The following is an 11,555-nucleotide window of genomic DNA, read 5'->3' on the forward strand; positions in this document are numbered from 1 at the left end:
ATATGGTGGCCTATATATCGTGCGTCCCTATTAATGATCACAAATGCGCATTGATTATGAATCGGAGGTGTTCTGATACAATAATGATATACATTTCCCAATGAGCACGCATACAGTCAGATGTCTTTTGAAGGTGTGCATTATTTTGAAAGCATATTTTTATATGGACATACTTTTTAAGACATAAAAGTCTTAAATTCCCACATGGAATTTATATTTCTAGGAGTATTGGAAATAATTAACTAAAAGTCTTAAACTCCCTTCTGAAATGTCTTTGTGAATATCATTATTTGTAATTGTTGACTAGCAATTGGCATTAACTGGAAAACGTATTTTGTCCTCAGGGCTGATGATCAGGCCGAGGTCCTTGGAAATTGCATTTAACCGATCCATTCCCCAGCAATACAGCAAGTATGTGCAGCACCTGGAGTCGTTCCTGCAGCGTGAGTATCAACGCTCTTTTAAGTGCCTCACTTCTATACATATTTGGTATCAAGGTATAAAGTGATACTAAATCAGAGGATACTTTAACACACATCCCGGGATTGATGCCGGGTTGGGGACCTAGTAACATTGCCGGGATCAGTCCCGGAACGCGCGCTGTGTGAACAAAAGCCGTAACCAATGCCGTGTCGTAATGATGACGCTGAAGTGGAGTGAAAGCAGGCTAGTGAAACGGTACGTAATGCGTTAGTTTATGTTGCTAGTTCCTACCTTACTCCGAAAGAGTATAATTCATACACATGCGAATGCGTCAGGCCACAAACGCAAGCTCATGCAAAAAGTTTAAGAGTTTTCTGCGTTCAAAAGTTCAAGTTTGGTCAACTCTGAGCCGCAAATTCACATCACGTAAAGACGTGACGAGTAAAAGATCGATACATTTTCAGTTTATTACTATTTGTTATAAGTTAAGTTCATTTTTATAAATAAGACTGCAGACCGTGACGTCATATCACGACCATTGCAGTGTCCGAAGAATTTTGCATAGCTCATAGTCTAGAGTGACCGTGGCTGAAGGCAGCATTTTCTTTCTTAAATAGATCACTAATGATCAGATACAGCAGTCATGAGTGACTCATTTAAGGACCCCATGCAATCAAAATTGGAGTCTTGTGGCTTTTAGTCAATTAGTTTTGAGGTCATCTAGATGTTAGTTTTAGGAGATGCACTCATTTAAAGTGTTTCTACTCTGGGAAAATAGACCAGGGTCTTCATTTATAACCGTTGCGTACGCACAAAACAGGCCCTTAAAGAGGCGTACGCCACTACCGACGCACAAGTTGTGATTTATAAAAACAAACTTGATGGGAAAATTGCGCATCTGCACGCAAACTCTGACCCATGCGTACGAACATTTTGGAGATGGAGCAGTTTGGCGACACCGATGGTGAGCTGGAGTTAATGTCTTTTTGGTCACTTTTAGACAGAAAATCTAAAGAAAATTATACATATAAAGAAAGATAATACAAATATAATTTCACTCACCAAGCCTATCACATGAAGCAAACATCCATCCCTTCTTAAATGTCCGCGCCAGCGAGCGCGTTGGGCCGTTTAGTGAAACTGACGCATATATAGCCTATCTAAAACCGCAAATCTTCATTATAAGTCCTAATCATAAATACAGTGAATGTTTACATCAAAAGTAAAACAAAGTTTAAATCATTCTTTTATTTATTTAAACTGCTATTGTGAACATGCAGATTAAATAATTACATGAAATCATTGCTGAGAAGTTACAACATTTTTTATATTCAATAAATAGAAATATTAGTTGTGGATGTAATGCTTTCGAACACGTTTCCTCTGGCATGCTGTGTTTTAATGTTTAACTACAGAGATAATTGCTTATCATGATAATAGCAGATTGTCTGAGAAAATAGTTTTGTGCAAATAATTCACAACAAGGTCAATCTGTTTCCATTAAAAACATAAATCAATTAAAAATACTCATTGGCCAGTGGAAAAGATTGAGAAAAACTTTCTCTGAAATGTATTTTACACTATTTGATATATTTATTCAAAAACATGGCAAGGATTGGCTACTAAATGATTTTTATTAATGTAACTAATGTGACAGCACATCCGCATTTCATATTTTCCTGATGTCTTGTACCGTTAAACATAGTATCACGTGGATGAATAATCATATGCAGATGAGGATATGCATAGTAAAACTAGGCGTTGTAAGCTCCATAAATGGTTGTTTCAGGGAGGAGATGCATGTGTGCACAATCTTCCGCTAACTGGGATTTATAAAGTGAATACTGCGCAGGTTCTTCCATACGCACAGTTTTATAAGTCTGAATATTTTTTTGCGTATGCCATTTTTGGCTTTCTGGTGCACGTACACTTTTAGTAAGGATCCTACGCACAGTTTTATAAATGAGGCCCCAGAAATATAAATGACATCATCTACTGCTCAGAGGCATTTAGACATTCTTGTCCGATAAAACACTTGTCCATCCCTAAATACACCAACACTGATTAGCCATAGCAAATGGCAAATCATGGTTCAGTGGTTTGTCTGATGCTATGTTCAATTATCTTGCTTGCTAAAAGTGCAAAGATCTCCTCTTGAAGATGCAATTCCAACTTGTATACTCTTTTGGAAATCCACAACTGTGATTTTAGTCGAGATGAGCAACACCGAGGTCAGTGGTTAATGACAAACATGACATTCATTTTAGAACTAAGTCAATAAGTTCCTCAATTACATTCTTAAACCCGGTTTCGAAAATATGTTCAGAAAAGGGTGTGTAAAACATGCCCTGCATTCGGATATGCCTACTTCCCTACTATATAGTGTACGGTAAATGAGTAGTATGTTTGACATGACTATTCATAGAAGTTTATAGTATATAGAAAACTGTAGGCGAAAAGTACCTGGAAGACCTCCTACTTCTGGTGAGATTCTGAACTGTGCATCTGATGGACATTTTACTATCCCTTTAGCCCAGGGGTGTCCAAACTCGGTCCTGGAGGGCCACTGTCCTGCAGAGTTTAGCTCCAACCCTAATTAAACACACCTGAAACAGCTAATCAAAGTCTTGATTAGCTGTTGAAGGTCATTAGGCATACTAAAAACTTACAAGCAGGTGTGTTGAGGCAAGTTGGAACTAAACTCTGCAGGACGGTGGCCCTCCAGGACCGAGTTTGGACACCCCTGCTTTAGCCCAAAGGAGAGGAGTTGTGAAGTGCTGTAGGTCACATGACAAAGCCAACATGTAGTCTGTCTGGATTTCATTTAACAGTCATAATTACAGTTCTTTCCTCATCAACTGTAGTGCTTACTGGGTGCTAAAGACAACTACGATTATTTTTCAAATGCCGTTTTCCCTCCTGTTGGAGTTGATCTCAATTAGAAATGTCCCAATTCTGACCTTGATTTTAAACTAAAACTATTAGCTATTTAAAGAGCAGAACAACTTTTGATATGTCCTTCCTGAACTGGCTTCTCAAACACAAGTGTGGCCAAGTTGGAAGTCTTTGAGAGCTTAAAAGCCCTTATTTGGAGCACTCAAAGACTTCCAACTTGGCCACACTTGTAGACAAGAAAAAAAACCTCTCCCAATCACACAATTGTATCAAACTATTGCTGATGATTTTCAGCTCAGCACCGTTATCTCACTATCTGTTCTCTCTCTTTTGTTACTTCAGAGTACAATGACTCCCTGCAGGATGGGAACGAGATCTGTGCCAAGGGGGAGTACTTTGAGCAAGGTGATGATGTTGTTGTGGAGAAGAAGGCCTGCCAGTTCAAGAGAACTTTTCTACGACAGTGCTCTGGACTGGCTGATAGCACTTTTGGTTATTCAGAGGGCCAGCCATGCATCCTAGTCAAGATGAATCGAGTGAGTTGCATGTTTTTACGCGCTCCCCAGTAAAAGGTACCTACTGGTGAAAACGCAGGCTAGCTGTTAGCATATAACGACTTCAGATGCAAAAGCCTCTAAGTCTTTCTAAAGTTTTTCTTTAATATTAACATTTTTATCAGGCTCCTATGTATAGGTTTCTACCCAAGTATCTGCATTTCTGAATGGGCTGAGGCTGGGATTTAGTGTGTTTAATGTGATAGTATTTGATGAACGTATACTATGTGAGGAGAGCATTCACTCAATATTATTATCTAATTTTTGACAGAGGTGCTTTTAGAGGCTTTTGCATCGGAGGTCTTCATATGTTCTCCAGACAAATAGAGCCATGGTGCTCGTGCATGGACAAAAACTTCCAAACAGGCCTTTGTGTTGTGTTGTAATTGCATCTCAGAAATTCAACACTTGCCCTTTGAAGGATGAGACCTGGCTTGTTTATAAATTTCTGCATTTCATTTGTTCGTCAACTGAAGCGTTATGCTGTTGTGGAATTAGTCGGATCATTATCTAAGGATGTTTGTTCAGTGCATATGTTCCTTATCCTTTGCAGGTTATTGGGCTTAGGCCAAAAGGAGACCCACGTATCAGCTGCGCAGCCAAGGTAATTCCTACATCACACATTGTGTACTAGCTTAAATGTGTACAATATTATGTGTAACGTGATTTCACCAAATACAACATGTTCCTGGAACAACATTCCAATCGACCAATCAGTTATGAGGGACAAGTTTACAGTTTATGTCAAGGTATAAGTAGGCCTATGCTTCTACATCAGTGTTATTCACCTATCATTTCCCTCTGATTTTTGGGAGAAGTTATGGGTCGGGTTAGGTTTAGGGGTAGGATGCGGCTTCATTTTTCAGACAGAAAAGTTGTTCAATGATCAACAAAATAAGTTGATCCAGGAACATGTCTTATTTGGCAGAATCACAGTGACGACGATGTCAGGATGAGTGTATCATGATGGTGCGAGTCTGAATTAATGTGCTTGTTTCCATCTTGGGTTTTCACACATCTGTTTGTATCTGGTCTCTCTCCACGCTGCCTATAGGGCCAGCAGTATTAATGGTGGGTAAGATGTCGGGCCCCCCTCCCTTCCTCCCCCCATTTTATCCCCAGGGTCCTTATCCTGGTCCTTTTCCATCTCTTTGCTGCCTCTCTCCTGTACTGCTTTGATTATGGTGCTTTTAACTGCCTTCTTTCTAGAAATGATGTATACCTTCAGATCCCCCAGCCATTGAGAATGAAAGGCATAGTGTCTTGGTAGAACAACCCTATAGGTGGATACTTCCACACCATAGGCACCCCTGATTATTCCTGATATTAAAGGGATAGTTCACCCAAAAATGAAAATTTTGTCAGTATTTACTCACCCTCGTGTTGTTCCAACCCCGTAAGACCTTCGTTCATCTTTCGGAACACGAATTAAGATATTTTTGAGTAAATCTGAGAGCTGGATCACTCCTCCATAGGCTTCGAAGGGATGAAACTTGCCGGCCCCGAAAAGTTATTAAAGACATTGTTAAAATAGTCCAAGTGACTACAGTGGCTCAATCTTAAGTTCATCAAGCGACGAGAATACTTTTTGTGCGCAAAAACAAACATAAATAACGACTTTATTTGAACTATTCATTTCCTTCTCTCTGGGCCTCGAGTCGGTTAACGTAGTGTGATCGTGTAGAGCTATGTCACAAGTAGGCTCACTATTGGCCGACGCTGGTCATGTGTGCGATTCGTGTGACGTAGAACAACAGAAGCTTACACTATTACACTAGTGAACTGACTCGAGGAATTTTCGGGCACAGTGAAGACATTTCCAATCTGTCAGTTGTTTTCTTTTAGCGCTGACTTATCAGGCAACCCCAATTCGGTGTAAGGGTAGCATGTTAGGTGGTCTTGCTTAGCCATACTTTGGACAAGGGGTCATCATGCTCCACAAGGGCCGCATTTCTGCAGAGTTCAGCTCCTGCCTGGGAGTTTCTAGTGATCCTGAAGTAATCCTGATCCTCCAGTAGGATTAGACACCGCTGGTCCAAGGTATGGCAACGCAACGAGCATATTAAGGACTATTAGCAGAAGGTTTTCTACACTTGACATCGTATTCTGGTCAGAAAGGACCAACTCGTATTGGAAGGGACCAAATTATGACATGTAAACGAACAAACAGTTTGTTTTGCATTGACAATATCCTGTCTACTTGCTACGAAGTACTCACACCAAACTCAAAATATCTTGATGCCATGAACCAGGCAAAATCATCACTATTCACTGTAGCAGCCGGTTACCTTGTAAACGTGACAGCTCTTTAGGGTTGTTCAGGCCACATTAATGTTTACATTACAAGTGCTTATTGAGCACTTATTTTTGGATCACCATATCAGGTGTAAACAGTTGCTATTGGGAATCCACCACACATAAGTGAAATGTGTTTGGGTCAAATTCATGTTTTTTCCAGGTATTCCAATTGATTTTATTGACATAGTAATATTTTTTTCCCTTGCAAAACATTGCCTTTTGACCTCAGATACCTCTTACGAATTCTTATGAACACGTCCACAAACATCTAACCGATATCAGGCACGAGTTATGCAATGTTGGACCCATTTCAAACACTTGTTTGCTTCCTTGGCGTAGTTTTTGCTGCAGATGTGTGCCGTTCCTATCAGACCATGTTTTTGACTCGACTCCCATGAGAACTTCTTTACTGCCCTTATCATTTAGTCATTCTTGTACCTCGTGACTTCTCTGAGAGCTCTCACCCGTGTGACCCTTGAAGGTATACACGGACACAAGGAAGTGTGAGGAACTCTCTGTCCTCTGAACTTTTAACGCTTTTGCAAAATTATGCTGATGGATTTTGCTGTTTCTATCTTGCCATTTCTTACTAAACAAACTTCCTTGCAATGTCCTAAAGTCCTTGCAATGTTTCAACGGGACTTTCACACAAGAAAAGCGATTTGCGTTTTTGATTTTAACTTATCCAGTGATAATACCACGTCTGTTAGCGCACAAGCAACTGTGTGGTGTTTTACACATTTTGATACCACCCTTTATCATCCAATTTGCATTAAAACAGCTATTGTGAAAGTATAGTGAAAGTATCATTAATAAATTGTGAACAGATTATTCTTACATAATTGAAGTATCGAACAGGAGTAAAGTGAATTTCTGTAACAATTTTAGTTTGCGTTGAATGAATGCTGTATATTTACAGCAAAAGCAGTTTGTGTGAAAGCAACGAATGAAACGCTGCAGTTTTTGAGCTTCTGTGCTGATTCTTAATAATTACATTCTTTATTTGAATTTGATTATTAAATCATGAATCATGGTCTGTAGTCTTTTGATGCTTTAAAATGACTGACTTAACACCTTCTTTTAGTGTTTTTATGATCTTCTTTTTCATTGGACTTACGCTGTCAGCAAGCATGCATCACTTTGACCTTTCTCTAGATACACAGCCATTTCAAAAGCTCGCGGCTTCCAGCATATCATCTCAATCGGTTCACTTAATGAAAGATGAAGCGGTTACTGAATGCACATTAGGATCAGAAACTTACAACTGTTCCTGAAACAGTTTTGTTGTCTCATGCTACTGCTGGATATAGACTGTGATGGACTGCGAGCTGAGAGTTATGGATTCATGCGTTCATATACAGTACATGATGCAAAATTCTGTCTGTATTGTATGAAAGGTTGTTGTTGTGTGTGTAACATGCTTTATGAAATATCTGATGTCTTTGTGCATTTGAAGGGGCGTCTTATTATTCCTTGTCATCAGTTTGAGTGATGTGAGGGCAGTCTGTTGCTACTGGCAACTGCCCATGAGTCACATGACACATAGTCCATGAAGTGCAGCAATGTGTGATCTCACCCTTTGTGGTCGTGTCTCCAGGTCCAGAGAGAAACTCCCCTGCAGATGCAGTACTTCCCACCCGAGGGCATTCTGGACAAGAGTTACTACCCCTATTATGGCAAGAAATTACATGTGAGTACAGTGCAGCGAGATCAGTGTTTAAATGTGGAGATGCACAATATAGTGGTGACCATTGTCAGAATAAATAATGTGAAAAATATTACATGTATAAAATATAAATATTACATATTTACAAAAAAATATAAATTATTTTAATTAATTTTTATTATGATTGAAAATGAATTATTTGATGTATAGAAAATGTATACATCTTTCATATAAAATAAATATTTAAAATGCATTTTAAAGTGTAATATATGAAATTATAGACGTATAAAAAATATGTAATATAAAATACATTTTAAATTAACTGGTCTGATTGTGCCTTTAATGGGAGACGTAAAAATAAGACCTTGTTTTTTTATGTATGAAATATATATACAATTATTTAAAAATACATACACACATTTCTACACACAAGAATATTTTAAAATGTATATATTATGTGTAGAAATGTATATAATTGGCATATTTATATTTTATTCTTTAATCAATTCTTTGTATATTTGATATATGGAAAATAAATCTATAATATGAAATGCATATTTAAAAGTATTTAAATTTTAAAGTGTAATTTATAATATGTATATTCTATGTGCAGAAAATAAATAAAATATACATTTAAAATAAAATAATATTTAATGATTGGTATTTTGATCGTGCTGTTAATGGGATAAGTCATTTTTAAGTATTAAACCCAAATATTTAAAAAACAATGTATTCACGTTTTACACATGTATCAAACAAAAATATAAATATGAGAATTTAGTCTATTTATTAGGATTAACCCCTTGAGATGTAGTGTCTCATTTTCAAGGGGGTCCTAACATACAACACAACACAATCACAACGCAATAACAGAAACAAAAACCAAAATTATCAGGACATAAACAAACAACAAAACAAACAAAAAAACAATACTGAAAAATATTACACCACCAAGTTACCAGAATAGTCAATAATAAATGTACAACAAAATATAATGATCAGGTGTAAATGAATATCAGGTATAAAACAATAAATAAATAAATAACAACCAAAAAAAAAACGTAAAATAAGATGACAAAGATTGTTTAAACAACTGAAATGATGTACAGGATCTATAATGTGTGTGTGTGTGTGTGTGTGTGTGTGTGTGCATGAGGAACAAGGAAATACATCTGGGAAGAATGCCTAACTTGATAATTTAAAGAAAAAGGTACAATGTATTGTTTTAGATGGGGTCGAAAAAATAATAGTTTTCTACGAACACTATTAAATGATTGATATAAAATACTAATTCCAAAGTTGACTTTGTGTAAAACATGATCATGTGATTTGATTTGGTTCAGAATCAAGCCATACACCAGGATATTTAATAGCATCTTCTTTACATGATCGAGCACAAGAACAAGTTCTAGGAAAGTTTTATCTTGAACCAAAAAATGTTTTATTATTATTATTGGTGTCCATATGTAATTATTGCAGGGTTTCTTACTGTATGTCTCTGATTTGTGTGGTTTTCCGCTTGCGTTCTCTCCGGTCTCCACCAGGCGAGCTACGTCCAGCCCGTTGTAGCCGTGAAGCTTCTGCTGGCTGAGGAAGACTACAACTCTGAGCTCGTCATCGAGTGCAAGGTGGAGGGAACGGACCTGATCAACAACGACGAGCGCGACAAGTTCATGGGCCGGGTCACCTTCCGGATCAACGTGTCCAAGTAGCCTGGGCCAATCCCCGGAGACACACGATGTCAGTTCCTCTCACTCAAACCCCGTCCCTTCTCATGTTTATCACGTACACCTCGTCCCCTATGTGGCGTCCTGCGAGTTAAAATCTGGGTCGTAGTGCGAATGCTCATCTCGGGTCCGGTTTAAAACTCGTCCTGGATTCCAGTGTAGTTCGATGCATGCAGACCTTCACTGGCCCTGCGTTACGGATGGGTCAGGGTTGGGAAAGTGCGTATGTGTGACGTTATTTAAGGTTTTAGGACTTATTCTTCATCAGAACCACCCTTTTATCCAAAAACACCCCACTGGAAATGCAAAGGTAAAAAACAAGTCACATTGATCCTCCTCCCGACGCCTCCCCGTAAGAGAGAACCTAGTGTCATCGTGTAGTAAGTATAGGGACCTGTAAATAGATGCATCAACACATGATGTGCTCCCCTCATAGTACTGTTTAGCCTGCCATGTGTGTGTGTGTGTGTGTGTGTGATGTGAAGCCTCTATGTACATATTTAATGGATTTTAACCACTTTTTCCTCCGTCATCGCTCTCACTTTGTCTGACTGCTGTAAGAAATCAAGAGTATGAAATTATATAATAGCTGTAATTTAAGATTATTGAGAAATTTAAAACAAATTAAAGGGAAAACACCAAAAATAACATCTATATCAAACCTTGTTTGAAAACCCGTCCACCATCTGAGGGAAGTGATTTTTTTTAAAAACCTCTGCAGAAACTGTTCTTTGTGCAGATGCCTTACGATCTGTAGGAGTTTAAAAATCTTGAAATAAAAGTGATTTTAAACAAAGGTTTGTTTTTGCTGTATTTTCTTCATAGAGCTGCTGAATACGCCAACTTGTGGAAGTTGTGGAAATTCATAACCGCAAATAATAGACTTTAGAATTTTAACACTTCAAGTTAAAAATACATTGTCAAGTTGATAAAAGTTGTAAATTAATCCTGCTATCACGGAGTGATAAAATATATAATTGAAAAAAAGCCATTTTTGATTTTGAGGATTCTTTGAATAATAGGCCTAGAAAGTTTTTTAAGAGTGTTTTTATAATGGGTTGTCACTTTTGATCAAGTTAATGCGTCCTTGCAGAATAAAAGTATTATTAAAAAAAAAAATGTATATCACTTACCCTAAACTTGATCAGTAGTGTATAACTGCTCATAATTCATAAATATGAAATATTAAAATCCAACATGAGATGGCAACCTTTACAGAATAATCTGCTACCAATGAGAAAACAGATTATTTGTTCAAATGTACTTTTAACAGCAACAGAAATAAATCACTGTTTAAATGTTTAATCCTTTACAATTGTCATATAGTTGGGTGTATCATCATATAATTGGTTATTCAATGAAGTGGTTTTCGTCATACAATACATTATACTGTTTATCACACTAATATTTCTCTGTACTGCTTAAATTCAGACAAATTGGCCACAAATTCGCCAAAACGTAGAATAGTTACAAATTGCCATCAGACTAAAAAATAAAAAATTCTTGCGGTCACCTGTTTAAAAATGATAGTGACAGAAACACGTTATAATTCTGCCCTCTAGCGGCTGTCATGCGTATTACATGATTCTGTGAGAAGGGTTTTCTCAAACTAAAACTGGAACGGGGATTTTAAATATAGTGCATTGCAAAGGTATTCGTACCCCTTCGTGTTTTTTTTTTCAACATCAGGGCAAAAACCACGCCATGAGGTAAAACGAACTGAATGTAGAGCTCAGTGCCGGGATTGCATCAAGACACCGATCTGAGGAAGAATACAAAATCATTCTGCTGCATTGAAGGTTCACAGAACAATGTAGCCTCCATAATCCTTAATGGAAGAAGACTTGAACTCCTGGACCTGAACTGAGGAATCTATGGAGAAGGGCCTTGGTAAGTGTGGTGACCAAGAAGCTGATGGTTCCTGTGGTGGAGCTCCATGATCATGTATGGAGATGGATGGGAGAAATGTAGTTTACTGAAATAAAGTGGCCA

The 11,555-nt window shown here is 37.7% G+C and overlaps 1 protein-coding gene across 1 annotated transcript in view; it reads left to right on the forward strand.

Moving 5' to 3' along the window:
- atp1b3b (ATPase Na+/K+ transporting subunit beta 3b) overlaps nucleotides 1-10,359 on the forward strand; it is a 31,329-nt gene extending 20,970 nt beyond the window's left edge. Inside the window, exons 3-7 of the mRNA XM_077207687.1 lie at nucleotides 345-443; nucleotides 3,661-3,854; nucleotides 4,426-4,476; nucleotides 7,768-7,860; nucleotides 9,381-10,359. Of these exons, the coding sequence (XP_077063802.1) occupies nucleotides 345-443; nucleotides 3,661-3,854; nucleotides 4,426-4,476; nucleotides 7,768-7,860; nucleotides 9,381-9,548 (605 nt within the window). The 3' untranslated portion in view covers nucleotides 9,549-10,359. The remainder of the gene's footprint in view (nucleotides 1-344; nucleotides 444-3,660; nucleotides 3,855-4,425; nucleotides 4,477-7,767; nucleotides 7,861-9,380) is intronic.
- The last annotated feature ends 1,196 nt before the right edge of the window (nucleotides 10,360-11,555 follow it).

The sequence above is a fragment of the Siphateles boraxobius genome, unplaced genomic scaffold (assembly GCF_051911475.1).
Source record: "Siphateles boraxobius isolate OS27281-9 unplaced genomic scaffold, OSU_SipBor_1 6, whole genome shotgun sequence".
In the NCBI taxonomy this organism is placed as follows: domain Eukaryota; kingdom Metazoa; phylum Chordata; class Actinopteri; order Cypriniformes; family Leuciscidae; genus Siphateles; species Siphateles boraxobius.